The sequence below is a fragment of the Oncorhynchus gorbuscha genome, linkage group LG07 (genome assembly GCF_021184085.1).
Source record: "Oncorhynchus gorbuscha isolate QuinsamMale2020 ecotype Even-year linkage group LG07, OgorEven_v1.0, whole genome shotgun sequence".
Taxonomy (NCBI): domain Eukaryota; kingdom Metazoa; phylum Chordata; class Actinopteri; order Salmoniformes; family Salmonidae; genus Oncorhynchus; species Oncorhynchus gorbuscha.
In genome coordinates, this window is record NC_060179.1 from 67524941 (window position 1) to 67541141 (window position 16201).

General features: G+C 44.2%; 1 protein-coding gene across 4 annotated transcripts in view; it reads right to left on the reverse strand.

Moving 5' to 3' along the window:
• Window positions 1-2599: 2599 nt before the first annotated feature.
• pcnx2 (pecanex 2) overlaps window positions 2600-16201 on the reverse strand; it is a 32029-nt gene continuing 18427 nt past the window's right edge. For all 4 annotated transcript variants that reach the window (XM_046357275.1, XM_046357274.1, XM_046357276.1 and 1 more), the window contains 6 exons: window positions 9337-9481; window positions 6721-6951; window positions 4346-4620; window positions 3761-3936; window positions 3033-3466; window positions 2600-2881 (listed from right to left, as the gene is read on the reverse strand). In XM_046357275.1, coding sequence (XP_046213231.1) covers window positions 2711-2881; window positions 3033-3466; window positions 3761-3936; window positions 4346-4620; window positions 6721-6951; window positions 9337-9481 — 1432 coding nt within the window. In that variant the 3' untranslated portion in view covers window positions 2600-2710. The remainder of the gene's footprint in view (window positions 2882-3032; window positions 3467-3760; window positions 3937-4345; window positions 4621-6720; window positions 6952-9336; window positions 9482-16201) is intronic.

Genomic DNA, 16201 nt, shown 5'->3' on the forward strand with positions numbered 1-16201 from the left:
ATTGACTTAATAATAAGTATCTGAAATTGAAACTTTAATTTCCCAACTGCTTTTCTATAATTTGCAGGCTCTTTTTGTCGTTCTACATTAGATCTAGCTCTCAACCACAGTGCAGCCAATGTGTACAACAATCCCAACGCTCTTTCAAAAGTTAATAAAGATCGCGTGTTATACGGTTTTTAAACCCCAGAAACTAATTTCATATTTCACAAATACATAAGGTACACTTACTGTGCGGCATTTAACCACACATAGGTGTTATGCGTCGCACATAAAACTGAACTGTGATACTTCCTTAGCTAACTGGAAACACAAAGAAATGTGTCTCGACACTGTGTCACACAAATCCCTGGTAAAACAGTTAACAGTAAGTAAGTCTATTTTTTATTTTATTTTGTAAAGTTATTTTTGGATGATAAACGTTTCGCAACCAAGGACAAATTGTTTCTAGATAGAGCGTTTCACACGACAAATCACCTCAGCTAATCTAGAGACGTTTAGTGACTCCAACGTAGCATTGGCATCAGACGGGCAACATTAAATCCAGCCTTATATCTGAATGCATTCAACATTAAGCATGTGCACCACAAGCGACTGGTGGCATCTTTATTGGGGAGGACGCCGGGCTCATATGAATAATATATGCAATGTATTGCCTTTTATTCAAAGTGACTTAAAGTCATGCATTCATACATTTTAAGTATGGGGGGTCCCTGTAATTGAATCCACTAGCCTGGTGTTACAAGTACCATGCACTTACCAACTGAACTACAAAGGACCAGTAATGGAATGGTATTGACACATCAATACCATTCCATTCCAGTGGAAAACCACATCATGGTTTCCTTGTGTTTGATACGATTCCATTCACTTCATTCCAGTCATTATTATGAGCTGTCCTCCTCTCACCAGCCTCCTGTCATGTACACCATAATATTGGTGTGATATTGTGCAACTGATGACAACTGTTATTTCACCACTGGTTAACAAACTCTGGCTCTCTAATATCAGAGCACATTGTACACCTTTTAACAAATTGGATCTGTTGTATTGCATGTTGCACTATGTGTGTAAGTCATGTGTGTTAGCTATACGCATGATGCAGCAATCCATCTGTTTTTAAACCTCCATTCTCCCATACACACTATGCCTTTATTTTGGTTGACTTCCAGTCAACTCGGTTCGACATCTCCCTTTGGGACATGATCTAGTAAGATCATTTGGTGGATTTGGCCTGATCAATATGGGTGTGACCATCTGAATTAGCAAAACTCATGCAGCACACCATAATATGGTAACTGCCCTCTGGGCCACCATAATCACAACATTTTTAAACTGGTCGTTCAGTACAGTACCGTTTCTGTGTCTGTTGAATTCAACATTGCGTACCGTTCTGGCATACTGAAAGCAACCCTAATGGCTTGATGCCAAAATGTTTTAGTTTTTTCACCTTACATTTTGAACTTTTCGGGCATCATTATGTCCCAATAAATCATCTCTATTTTTGCATTTAAACCCGTTTTTGATTTTTCCTCATTTCCAACAGTGTGCGGGTCTCCATCTCTCCCAGTATTCTTATATATTTTGAAACCTACTCACCTGTAACAGACACTATATGATATAAAAGGTCCTTTAAAGAGTGCAGTGGGGCCCAATGCAGTCAGAAACTGGATTTTTCTGTTTTATAAAACATTATGACGCCTGCTCTTTCCATTACATAGACTGACCAGGTGAATCCAGGTGAAACCTATGATCCCTTATTGATGTCACTGGTAAATCCACTTCAATCAGTGTAGATGAAGGGGAAAAGACAGGTTAAAGAAGGATTTTTAAGCCTTGAAACAATTAAGACATGGATTGTGTATGTGTGCCATTCAGATGGTTAATGGGCAAGACCCTTAGTGTGGTAAAAAAGAAACGTATGGAGGTGTGCTAGACAATCTATACTAAACTAAAATGATCAGTTGTGTATGGTTTTTAATAAACAATAGCATGCTTTTCTCCAACGACAAAACATCTGCGGTAGGATACACCCGTGAATCCTCTGCAGAGGCAATCAAGGAGAGGAGCAAACTCCTCTGTTCACCTATTAACAAAATGACACTCCTACATATGGCAACCAATTATCAGTTTCCGGGTCATGGAGGAGAGGAAGATGGAGGAGTTGAGGAGAGGACTTACTTTTGCACATTTGAGAAAAGGCTTAAGTGTTCTACTTTCCCAGCTAGCACCTCACCAACCAATAGAGGGTGACAAAATATTTCCCAATTTATGAACGCTCAAAACTTTGTTTCAAGCACCTTTTTGGTAGGTTTTTTATTGGTAAACTGAGCACAATGTGAAAAATGAACATCAGTCCATGGAAAGTGCCCATATCTCATGCACCAGATATATCCTTAAAGTGATATTTGATTATTGTTCAAATTTACTCCACAGTATGAAATGAATCCAGTGATCCAGCGACACCCTGAACACGACAACCTTTGAATGTGTTTAATTTGTTAAGTGTTTATGAGTTTTTAGTACACTATTGACACATCACATAATTCACAACCCTTTGGACAACCCTCCCGGTGTAGGATCATGAACGGTGCAGGAGTTGTCTTTCTTACAAAAAAGTTTATTTTGTCACTCGAGCAACAGGCATTGTTGTTTACATTCAGAACACTGGGGCTGAACATGCTGCGGAGTGAGGTAGGTGTTGGTGGTCTCAGATAGTCTTTTGCTCTGGAAGTTCGTGGGTTTCAGAAGTTGTTGTGTCCTCCTGGCTCTTATCTGCGACCTGTGTGCAGCCTTTGTCACTTGAAGGCTTGTTGTCTTTCGCGCCATTGGGAGTGTTGGAGTAGGTTGCATCTATACTCTCGTAGGGCTCTGATGTCCACTGGGAGCAACATAGAAAAGATAGAAAATAGATAGAAAATTCTTAATTAAATGCTAACATAGGTAACCACAACATAGTTAAACGTTAATATAGTCTCTTGAATTAAGCTTAATAAATGCTACTAAATATGTTATCGGGCTGTAGCTTCTACCTGTGTGGCTCGGCTAGTGGACCGGCAGGAGGGTCCACCCATGGCTATGTTGACGCTGCTGGACGACTGCGTGTCCGTGGTGTTGCCCCCCTCGGCCGCCGACAAGCCGGAAATCACCAGACCACTGGAGAAGCTCCTCTTGCCGAACAGCAGGCTGAGGGTGGAGCTGGAGGAGGACACCTGGCTTGAACGGTGGTGGGCTGCAGCCTGGAGCTGGGAGCTCAGTTGGCCCCCGGCCGTGGAGAGCCGCGGCACCTGGGAGAAGATGGAGGCGATGGAGGTGTTGAAGGACAGCTGGCTATTGGAGAGGCGCTGCACCAGGCCATTGGCAGAAGCTGACACCTGCTGGCTGTCCAGGATGGGCCCTGACTGGCTGGTGGCTGGAGGCCGCTGGCTCTGGGGCTGCACTGAGCGGCTCCGGTACTCTCTCCTGGCTGGATGGATGCACATAAAGACAAGAAGGCACAGTCAGTGTCAGAACCTAACATGGCAGAACCATGAACATAGCTGTCACAACCTAACATTTCAGAACTCTGAACATAGATGTCAGAAACTAACATGGCAGAACCCTGAACATAGATGGCAGAACCTAACATGGCAGAACCATGAACATGGCAACCAATATGTAAATTAGTAACTTGGGTGAACCATCCCTTTAAACGTATCATATATTGCATTTGTTGAGCATACGTGTGCATCTCCAGTAGAGAAAAGCTGGTGAACCAAACCTGCAGCATGCTGCCTATTGGCGTGAGAGGTCCTGTTGGGCCTGGCCTGGTAAAGACTCAGGCTCTGGGAGGTGATGGAGATTGGGTTGTGGCTCAGAGAAGAGGAGCCCCCTGCACAGTCCACATCCTCCATGTTCACACCACTGTTACAACTGGTCAGGTTATCCTTCCGCACACTGCAACACAACACACACAGTAGCCCTATGTTACCTTTATATGCCGTCCGACAGCTCTACTAAAATGTTGTTTAACTCAAGGGCAATGAATCTGGATTGATAATGTCAATCGAAAGCATGGACCTATAAAAAGCTTACATAGTGCAGCTGTGCCTCCACCCAATAAACACTCTAAACATAAAAGTTCCATTAGCCTAACAGAAGATGCTAATGGTCAGTTAGTTATTTCAATCTCTCTGGATGCAGCCAAACATGTCACAGCACTTTAGCCCTATAGGGTTTGGAAAGAGTGGTGCTGCTGTTACAGCAGAAACGTCCCTGATTGGATTCCATCCATAGGGGAGCAGAGCTCTAGCAGACTGGCTGATAAAGGGTACCCGTCTGTTTCCCCTTGGCAGCCAGCACTCACCGCAGCCACTTGGAGAAGAGCCAGGTCCTGATGCTGTCCAGGCTGAGAGGGCCGCCCCAGATGCTCCTCAGCTGCTTGTGGGTGCCCATGTAGGAGGTGGTGAGGGGGGACACGTACATGGGGTAGCCCAGTGGCTGGTCGCACGACGAGTTGATCATGTTTCGCAGGGCCTGCTTGGAGTTCTGGATGCTGCCTCGCTCTGGGTTGCGGTTGCGCAAGAACACCAGCTCCTGCTGCTGGCCGGCCCACAGGCCCCTTACACACTCCTTATTGATCTAGAAGAGAGGAGAGGATGAAGAGGGTAGTATTACTGACATCTGAATACACATGACAGTCCAAATCCATACTTCTTTGATTTAAATCACCATTTTAATCAACTATGATACTATGATTAAATCATGACTTCAATCTACTGGCGATGGCAGAGAGAGGGATCAGGGTAGTACTATTGACACCTGGAAACACATCACACACCTTGTCCAATTCCACATTTCTTTACTCTGATTAAATCACAATTTTAATCAATTGGATATGGCAGATCCATTTGGATAAAGTTTCTTTACTTCATTAACCAAACCAACAACTCGTCTACCCCACACTGCTCACTCTAAACTCTATTAATACACAGTGCCTTGTGAAAATATTCACAGCATCTTTTCTATATTTTGTGTTTCAAACTGAATTTAAAATGGATTAAATGTAGGTTTTTGTCACTGGCCTACACACAATACCCCCCAAAAAGCTGAAATGTCTAAGGTTAATAAGTATTCAACCCCTTTGTTATGGCAAGCCTGAATATGTTCAGGAGAAAGCATTTGCCTAACAAGTTACATAATAAGTTGCATGGACTCACTCTGTAATCAATAATAGTTTAACATGATCTCTGTACCCCACTTATACAATTATCTGTAAGGTCCCTCAGTCGAGCAGTACATTTCAAATACAGATTCAACCACAAAGACCAGGGAGGTTTTTAAGGGCACTTACTGGTAGATGGGCAATAATAGAAAAAGTAGACATTTAATATCCCTTTGAGCATGGTGAAGTTATTAATTACACTTGATGCACTGGATGGTGTATCAATACACCCAGTCACAACATAGGTTTCACCATGAGGCCAATGGTGACTTTAAAACAGAGTTTAATGGCTGTGATAGGAGAACACTGAAGATGGATCAACAACATTGTAGTTAATCCACAATACTAACCTAATTGATAGAGTGAAAAGAAGGAAGCCTGTACAAAATAAACAAATTTCAAAACATGCATCCTGTTTGCAACAAGGCACTAAAGTAATACTGCAAAAAATTTGGCAAAGCAAATTCCTTTTGTCTTGAATACAAAGGGTTATGTTTTTGCCAAATCCAATACAACACATTACTCAGTACCACTTTCACAGTACCACTTTCCATATTTTCAAGCATAGTGGTAGCTGCATCATGTTATGTGTATGCTTGAAATCATTAAGGACTGAGGAGTTTCAGGATTAAAAAGCTTTCCACCATACACTGGGAGATTAATTCACCATTCAGCAGGACAATAACCAAAAACACAAGGCCAAATCTACACTGGAGTTGCTTACCAAGGAGAGTGAATGTTCCTCAGAAGCTGTTACAGTTTTGATTTAATCTGCTTGAAAGTCTATGTCAAGACCTGAAAATGGTTGTCTCGCAATGATTATCAACCAATCAACCAGGTGTGGAAAGCTATTAGAGCCATACCCAGAAAGGCTCACAGGTGTATTTGCTGTCAAAGGTGATTCTAACATGTATTGACTCAGGGGGTTGAATACTTATCTAATCAAGATATAGTATTTTTTATACATATATATATTTTTAAATGTTTTATACATATTTTATAATTTTTCTTCCACTTTGACAGAGTATTTTGGGTAGATTGTTGACAAGAAATTACAATTAAATACATTTGAATCCCACTTTGTAACACCATAAAATGTGGAAAAAGTCAAGGGGTGTGAATACTTTTTGAAGGCACATCAGTGTAACTTCATCTCATGTCCAGACAGCTTCACACAGCTTGAATAGACAGCAATGCTGAATAATTCCAGTTTGAACTATAATACCATAGGCATTTCTATAGATCTGAAAGGACTGGATAGATGTAAGCAATATCGTAATAGCTTCATCTTGCCTATGGGTTGGTAGAAAAACTACCATATTGCTTACTTTATACACTCCTCACTGATCTACAGAAGTGGCTACAGAATAGGGGCTTGGAATTCATCATGTGTTCAGCACAACTGTTGATTCCAATCTGGGGTGAAGTTTTTTAACAATTGGTCAGGAAAATGCAAAACTGACCCAAGATCAGTGTCTAGGGGCATCTACACCCTACACCATTCATCTCACACCCACCTTAATGACCTTGAAGCTGAGGTGGCGTTTGTAGAGCATGATGATCTTGTACTCGTCCGTGCCGTCATCCACCATGTGTCTCAGTGTGAGAAGAGTGTCCCGGCTGGACAGAACCGCCTTCCTCCAGGCTGGGTCGCTTTCATGGCAGATCACCAGACTGGTCTTGTAGTTACTAATGGCCTCGTACAAGATGGCTGGCTCCTCGGTCTCCTCCAGACATGTGAAATGGTCCTGAGAACAACCAAGGAACAGAGAAAGTAAGTAGAACCGCCATAAGTAAAAGCTTTATTTCAGGGATTTACTGAACCACTTAAAGGACAGGATTCAATTAACAGAGCATTGTCGAAAACTTTTATAGCGCAATTTGCACTGGAGCCGACATCCGCCGCTTTTACCTGTGAATTGCTCCTTTTAAAGGCAATTTCTCTTGACATTTGCGGGAATCACATTCACAATAAACGCTGCAGATGTCAGCTCAAGGGTAAATAACCTTTAAAAGCAAAGTGCAGTCAGTGCACTCATCGACAATGCGCCTTTGATTGCATCCTGGCCTAAATAAATCAATCTTTGCAGCTCTACTGTAAAGTGCCTTCAGAAAGTATTCACAACCCTAGACTTTTTCCACATTTTGTTGTGTTACAAAGTGGGATAGAAATGGATTTAATTTAATCTACACAAAATATTCTATAATGTTAAAGTGGAAGAAAATTCAAACATTTGTATAAAAAAATATATATATGAAAAATGAATTAGATATATAAGTATTCAACCCCCTGAGTCAATAGAGTGGTGCAGTGGTCTAAGACACTGCATCTCAATGCAAGAGGCATCCATTTATTTACCTTTATTTAACTAGGCAAGTCAGTTAAGAAAAAATTCTTATTTTCAATGACAGCCTAGGAACAGTGGGTTAACTGCCTGTTCAGGGGCAGAACGGCAGATTTGTACCTTGTCAGCTTGGGGGTTTGAACTTGCAACCTTCCACCGCTCTAACCACTAGGCTACCCTGCCGCCCCGGCATGCAGTACCTGGTTTCGAATCCAGGCTGCATCACATCTGGCCGTGATTGGGAGTCCCATAGGGCAGCGCTCAATTGGCCCAGCGTCGTCCGGGGTAGGCCGTCATTGTAAATAAGAATTTGTTCTTATCTGACTTGCCTGGTTAAATATATATATATTTTAATAGATGTTAGAATCACCTTTGGCAGTGATTACAGCTGCGAGTAAGTCTCTAAGAGCTTTCCACACATGGATTGTGTAACATTTGCCCATTATTATTTTCAAAATTCTTCTATCTTTGTCATATTGGTTGTTGATCATTGCTAGACAACCATGTTCAGGTCTTAGATTTTCAAGTAGATTTAAGTAAAAACTAACTCTGCCACTCAGTAACATTTACTGTCTTCTTGGTAAGAAACTCCAGTGTAGATTTGGTGCTTAGCGCCATTCCGTCTTTTTTATCCTGAAAAACTCCCCAGTCCTTAACGATTACCAGAATACCCATAACATGATGCAACCACACTATGCTTGAAAAAAAGGTACTCAGTAATACTGTATGTTGTACTAGATTTGCCAAAAACATAACAGTTTGTATTTAGGACAAACAGGATGCATGTTTTGGAATATTTTTATTCTGTACAGGCTTCCTTCTTTACATTTGGGTTAGTATTGTGGAGTAACTACAATGTTGTTGATCAATACTCAGTGTTCTCCTATCGCAGCCATTAAACTCTGTAAAAAATTTCAATTCATTCATCATGAAATCCCTGAGCGGTTTCCTTCCTCTCTGGCAACTGAGTTAGGGAGGACGCCTGTATCTTTGTAGTGACTGGGTGTATTGATTCACCATCCAAAGTGTAATTAATAACTTCACCATGTTCAAAGGGATATATGAATATATATATTTTTATTATTTTTTAATAATCTACAAATAGGTACCCTTCTTTGCGAGGCATTGGAAAATCTCTTTGGTCTTTGTGGTTGAATCTGTGTTTGAAATTCACTGCTCAACTGAGGGACCTTACAGACCATTGTATGGCATTGTAATAATATAATATATGCCATTTAGCAGACGCTTTTATCCAAAGCGACTTACAGTCATGTGTGCATACATTCTACGTATGGGTGGTCCCGGGGATCGAACCCACTACTCTGGCGTTACAAGCGCCATGCTCTACCAACTGAGCTACAACACTATTAGTGCACACAATCCATGCAACTTATGTGACTTGCTAAGCACATTTTTACTCCTGAACATATTTAGGCTTGCCATAACAAAGGAGTTGAATACTTGACTAGAGTCATTTACGCTTTTCATTTTTAATGAATTTGTAGACATTTGTAAAAACATAATTCCATGTTGACATTATGGGGTATTATGTGTAGGCCATTTAATCCATTTTAAATTCAGTTTAACTCAACATTTTCAAAAAGTAAATGTGAATACTTTCTGAAGGCACTGTACAGCAAGATACCATGGTTAATAGATACATGTACAGTCCCCTGAGAATGCACAGGAAGAGTTTAAGGTTAAATGTACAGTCACCTACATATTCTACTTCAATAAGGGAACAAGAGAGCAAATGTTATTGTCTTCAAGATAGGCTATTGTGAATACCTGATGGAGCTTGAGACTCATCCTCACACCTGGGGCCACCACTTTCTGCAGCAGATCCATATCCGTGAACACCCACTCATCTTTAGTGGCGATACGGAAGTCTCCTTTGAACAGAGTGTTGAACCCATACAAGAAGGACTCCAAACTGAGTTAGAGAGACAGAGAAAGGGAGCATTGTCTTTTTTTAATCACATTACAGCAAACACATTACAACAAACAGAGGGTTAGAGTTTAAAGAGACTTGCGTACCACTGTGATACTACAGTGTATTTGTACAGTTGAAGTTGGAAGTTTACATTCACTTAGGTTGGAGTCATTAAAACTCATTTTTCAACAACTCTACAATTTTCAGGTTAACAAACTATAGTTTTGGTTAGGACATCTACTTTGTGCATGACACAAGTCATTTTTCCAACAATTGTTTACAGACAGATTATTTCACTTATAATTCACCGTATCACAATTCCAGTGAGTCAGAAGTTTACGTACGCTAAGTTGACTTTGCCTTTAAACAGCTTGGAAAATTGCAGAAAATTATGTCATGACATCATTTGAGTCAATTGGAGGTGTACGTGTAGCAATTTCCAAATGCCTGAAGGTACCAAGTTCATCTGTACAAACAATAGTACGCAAGCACCATGGGACCACTCAGGAAGGAGATGCGTTCTGTCTCCTAGAGATGAACGTACTTTGGTGCAAATCAATCCCAGAAGAACAGCTAAGAACCTTGTGAAGACGCTGGAGAAAACAGGTACAAAACTATCTATATCAAGGTTTTGGAGTGGCCATTACAAAGCTCTGACCTCAGTCCTATAGAAAATTTGTGGGCAGAACTGAAAAAGCGTGGGCGAGCAAGACGGCCTACAAACCTGACTCGGTTACATCAGCTCTGTCAGGAGGAATGGGCCAAAATTCACCCAACTTATTGTGGAAGGTTACCCAAAACGTTTGACCCAAGGTAAACAATTTAAAGGCAATGCTACCAAATACTAATTGAGTGTATGTTAACTTCTGACCCACTGGGAATTTGATGAAAAAAATAAAAGCTGAAATAAATCATTCTTCTATTATTCTGACATTTCACATTCTTAAAATAAAGTGGTGATCCTAACTGACCTAAGACAGGGAATTTTTACAAGGATGAAATGTCAAGAATTTTGAAAAACTGAGTTTATATGCATTTGACAAAGGTGTATGTAAACTTCTGACTTCAACTGTATCGGTTTCTATCTTCCTGGGGTCCAAACATTAAGGCTCTTACATCACACATAAAACAAAATATAAAACAGTACATCATGTCATGTTTTGTCTTAGATTGTCTTGTCATTATGCTTTCCCTTCTGTTCGTTTCCCCCTGCTGGTCTTATTAGGTTCGTTCCCTTTTTCTATCCCTCTCTCTCCCCCTCCCTCTCTCTCCTCTCTCTATCGTTCCGTTCCTGCTCCCAGCTGTTCCTATTCCCCTAATCATCATTTAGTCTTCCCACACCTGTTCCTTATCTTTTCCCCTGATTAGAGTCCCTATTTCTTCCCTTGTTTTCCGTTCCTGTCCTGTCGGATCCTTGTCTATTATTCACCGTGCTGTGTCTATGTATTGCCGTCGTGTCGTGTTTCCCTCAGATGCTGCGTGGTGAGCAGGTGTCTGAGTCTGCTACGTTCAAGTGCCTTCCCGAGGCAACCTGCAGTTCTTGATCAAGTCTCCAGTCTGTTCTCGTCATTACGAGTAGTATTATGCCTTTTGTTTGTAAAGTAACTTTACTGGATTAAAAACTCTGTTTTCGCCAAGTCGCTTTTGGGTCCTCATTCACCTGCATAACAGAAGGATCCGACCAAGGAATGGACCCAGCGACTACAGATGCTCGTAACACTGTCGTCGAGATCCAAGGAGCCATGCTCGGCAGACACGAGCAGGAATTGTCTGCTGCTCGCCATGCCGTGGAGAACCTGGCCGCTCAGGTTTCCGACCTCTCTGGACAGTTCCAGAGTCTTCGTCTCGTGCCACCTGTTACTTCCTGGCCTGCCGAGCCTCCGGAACCTAGGGTTAATAACCCACCTTGCTACTCCGGGCAGCCCACGGAGTGCCGCTCCTTTCTCACCCAGTGTGATATTGTGTTCTCTCTCCAACCCAACACATACTCTAGCGAGAGAGCTCGGGTTGCTTACGTCATTTCACTCCTTACTGGCCGGGCTCGAGAGTGGGGCACAGCTATCTGGGAGGCAAGGGCTGATTGTTCTAACAATTACCAGAACTTTAAAGAGGAGATGATTCGGGTTTTTGACCGTTCAGTTTTTGGTAGGGAGGCTTCTAGGGCCCTGGCTTCCCTATGCCAAGGTGATCGATCCATAACGGATTACTCTATAGAGTTTCGCACTCTTGCTGCCTCTAGTGACTGGAACGAGCCGGCGCTGCTCGCTCGTTTTCTGGAGGGACTCCACGCAGTGGTCAAAGATGAGATTCTCTCTCGGGAGGTTCCTTCCAGTGTGGACTCTTTGATTGCTCTCGCCATCCGCATAGAATGACGGGTAGATCTTCGTCACCAAGCTCGTGGAAGAGAGCTCGCGTCAACGGTGTTTCCCTGCTCCGCATCGCAACCATCTCCCTCCTCTGGCTCAGAGACTGAGCCCATGCAGCTGGGAGGTATTCGCATCTCGACCAAGGAGAGGGAACGGAGGATCACCAACCGCCTGTGCCTCTATTGCGGATTTGATGGACATTTTGTCAATTCATGTCCAGTAAAGGCCAGAGCTCATCAGTAAGCGGAGGGCTACTGGTGAGCGCTACTACTCAGGTCTCTTCATCTAGATCCTGTACTACTATGTCGGTCCATCTACGCTGGACTGGTTCGGGTGCTACATGCAGTGCCTTGATTGACTCTGGGGCTGAGGGTTGTTTCATGGACAAAGCATGGGCTCGGAAACATGACATTCCTTTCAGACAGTTAGACAAGCCTACGCCCATGTTTGCCTTAGATGGTAGTCATCTTCCCAGTATCAGATTTGAGACACTACCTTTAACTCTCACAGTATCTGGTAACCACAGTGAGACTATTTCTTTTTTGATTTTTCGTTCACCTTTTACACCTGTTGTTTTGGGTCATCCCTGGCTAGTATGTCATAATCCTTCTATTAATTGGTCTAGTAATTCTATCCTATCCTGGAACGTTTCTTGTCATGTGAAGTGTTTAATGTCTGCCATCCCTCCCATTTCTTCTGTCCCCACTTCTCAGGAGGAACCTGGCGATTTGACAGGAGTGCCGGAGGAATATCATGATCTGCGCACGGTCTTCAGTCGGTCCCGAGCCAACTCCCTTCCTCCTCACCGGTCGTATGATTGTAGTATTGATCTCCTTCCGGGGACCACTCCTCCTCGGGGTAGACTATACTCTCTGTCGGCTCCCGAACGTAAGGCTCTCGAGGATTATTTATCTGTGTCTCTTGACGCCGGTACCATAGTGCCTTCTTCCTCTCCGGCCGGGGCGGGGTTCTTTTTGTTAAGAAGAAGGACGGTACTCTGCGCCCCTGCGTGGATTATCGAGGGCTGAATGACATAACGGTTAAGAATCGTTATCCGCTTCCCCTTATGTCATCAGCCTTCGAGATTCTGCAGGGAGCCAGGTGCTTTACTAAGTTGGACCTTCGTAACGCTTACCATCTCGTGCGCATCAGAGAGGGGGACGAGTGGAAAACGGCGTTTAACACTCCGTTAGGGCATTTTGAGTACCGGGTTCTGCCGTTTGGTCTCGCCAATGCGCCAGCTGTTTTTCAGGCATTAGTTAATGATGTTCTGAGAGACATGCTGAACATCTTTGTTTTTGTCTATCTTGACGATATCCTGATTTTTTCACCGTCACTCGAGATTCATGTTCAGCACGTTCGACGTGTTCTACAGCGCCTTTTAGAGAATTGTCTCTACGTAAAGGCTGAGAAGTGCTCTTTTCATGTCTCCTCCGTTACTTTTCTCGGTTCCGTTATTTCCGCTGAAGGCATTCAGATGGATTCCGCTAAGGTCCAAGCTGTCAGTGATTGGCCCGTTCCAAGGTCACGTGTCGAGTTGCAGCGCTTTTTAGGTTTCGCTAATTTCTATCGGCGTTTCATTCGTAATTTCGGTCAAGTTGCTGCCCCTCTCACAGCTCTTACTTCTGTCAAGACGTGTTTTAAGTGGTCCGGTTCCGCCCAGGGAGCTTTTGATCTTCTAAAAGAACGTTTTACGTCCGCTCCTATCCTCGTTACTCCTGACGTCACTAGACAATTCATTGTCGAGGTTGACGCTTCAGAGGTAGGCGTGGGAGCCATTCTATCCCAGCGCTTCCAGTCTGACGATAAGGTTCATCCTTGCGCTTATTTTTCTCATCGCCTGTCGCCATCTGAGCGCAACTATGATGTGGGTAACCGTGAACTGCTCGCCATCCGCTTAGCCCTAGGCGAATGGCGACAGTGGTTGGAGGGGGCGACCGTTCCTTTTGTCGTTTGGACAGACCATAAGAACCTTGAGTACATCCGTTCTGCCAAACGACTTAATGCCCGTCAAGCTCGTTGGGCGTTGTTTTTCGCTCGTTTCGAGTTTGTGATTTCTTACCGTCCGGGTAGCAAGAACACCAAGCCTGATGCCTTATCCCGTCTGTTTAGTTCTTCTGTGGCTTCTACTGATCCCGAGGGGATTCTTCCTTATGGGCGTGTTGTCGGGTTGACAGTCTGGGGAATTGAAAGACAGGTTAAGCAAGCACTCACGCACACTGCGTCGCCGCGCGCTTGTCCTAGTAACCTCCTTTTCGTTCCTGTTTCCACTCGTCTGGCTGTTCTTCAGTGGGCTCACTCTGCCAAGTTAGCTGGTCATCCCGGTGTTCGAGGCACTCTTGCGTCTATTCGCCAGCGCTTTTGGTGGCCGACTCAGGAGCGTGACACGCGCCGTTTCGTGGCTGCTTGTTCGGACTGCGCGCAGACTAAGTCGGGTAACTCTCCTCCTGCCGGTCGTCTCAGACCGCTCCCCATTCCTTCTCGACCATGGTCTCACATCGCCCTAGACTTCATTACCGGTCTGCCTTTGTCTGCGGAGAAGACTGTGATTCTTACGGTTGTCGATAGGTTCTCTAAGGCGGCACATTTCATTCCCCTCGCTAAACTTCCTTCCGCTAAGGAGACGGCACAAATCATTATCGAGAATGTGTTCAGAATTCATGGCCTCCCGTTAGACACCGTTTCAGACAGAGGCCCGCAATTCACGTCACAGTTTTGGAGGGAGTTCTGTCGTTTGATTGGTGCGTCCGTCAGTCTCTCTTCCGGGTTTCATCCCCAGTCTAACGGTCAAGCAGAGAGGGCCAATCAGACGATTGGTCGCATACTACGCAGCCTTTCTTTCAGAAACCCTGCGTCTTGGGCAGAACAGCTCCCCTGGGCAGAATACGCTCACAACTCGCTTCCTTCGTCTGCTACTGGGTTATCTCCGTTTCAGAGTAGTCTGGGTTACCAGCCTCCTCTGTTCTCATCCCAGCTTGCCGAGTCCAGCGTTCCCTCCGCTCAAGCGTTTGTCCAACGTTGTGAGCGCACCTGGAGGAGGGTGAGGTCTGCACTTTGCCGTTACAGGGCACAGACTGTGAGAGCCGCCAATAAACGCAGGATTAAGAGTCCAAGGTATTGTTGCGGCCAGAGAGTGTGGCTTTCCACTCGCAACCTTCCTCTTACGACAGCTTCTCGTAAGTTGACTCCGCGGTTCATTGGTCCGTTCCGTGTCTCCCAGGTCGTCAATCCTGTCGCTGTGCGACTGCTTCTTCCGCGACATCTTCGTCGCGTCCATCCTGTCTTCCATGTCTCCTGTGTCAAGCCCTTTCTTCGCACCCCCGTTCGTCTTCCCTCCCCCTCCCGTCCTTGTCGAGAGCGCACCTATTTACAAGGTACGTAAGATCATGGACATGCGTTCTCGGGGACGGGGTCACCAATACTTAGTGGATTGGGAGGGTTACGGTCCTGAGGAGAGGAGTTGGGTTCCGTCTCGGGACGTGCTGGACCGTTCACTTATTGATGATTTCCTCCGTTGCCGCCAGGATTCCTCCTCGAGTGCGCCAGGAGGCGCTCGGTGAGTGGGGGGTACTGTCATGTTTTGTCTTAGATTGTCTTGTCATTATGCTTTCCCTTCTGTTCGTTTCCCCTGCTGGTCTTATTAGGTTCGTTCCCTTTTTCTATCCCTCTCTCTCCCCCTCCCTCTCTCTCCTCTCTCTATCGTTCCGTTCCTGCTCCCAGCTGTTCCTATTCCCCTAATCATCATTTAGTCTTCCCACACCTGTTCCTTATCTTTTCCCCTGATTAGAGTCCCTATTTCTTCCCTTGTTTTCCGTTCCTGTCCTGTCGGATCCTTGTCTATTATTCACCGTGCTGTGTCTATGTATTGCCCTGTCGTGTCGTGTTTCCCTCAGATGCTGCGTGGTGAGCAGGTGTCTGAGTCTGCTACGTTCAAGTGCCTTCCCGAGGCAACCTGCAGTTCTTGATCAAGTCTCCAGTCTGTTCTCGTCATTACGAGTAGTATTATGCCTTTTGTTTGTAAAGTAACTTTACTGGATTAAAAACTCTGTTTTCGCCAAGTCGCTTTTGGGTCCTCATTCACCTGCATAACAACATCATATAACATTAATACACCACTACATATCTACAACACAAAATGTATAAAACCCCCAGACAACATTACAATGTACATGTGTAGGGTGCGTGTGTGTGCGTATGTACCTGTGTGTGTGTGTGTGTGTGTGTGTGTGTGTATCTCTTCACAGTCCCCGCTGTTCCATAACGTGTATTTTTATCTGTTTTTTAAATCTGATTCTATTACTTGCATCATTTACCTGATGTGGAATATACTAGTTCCATGTAGTCATGGCTCTAT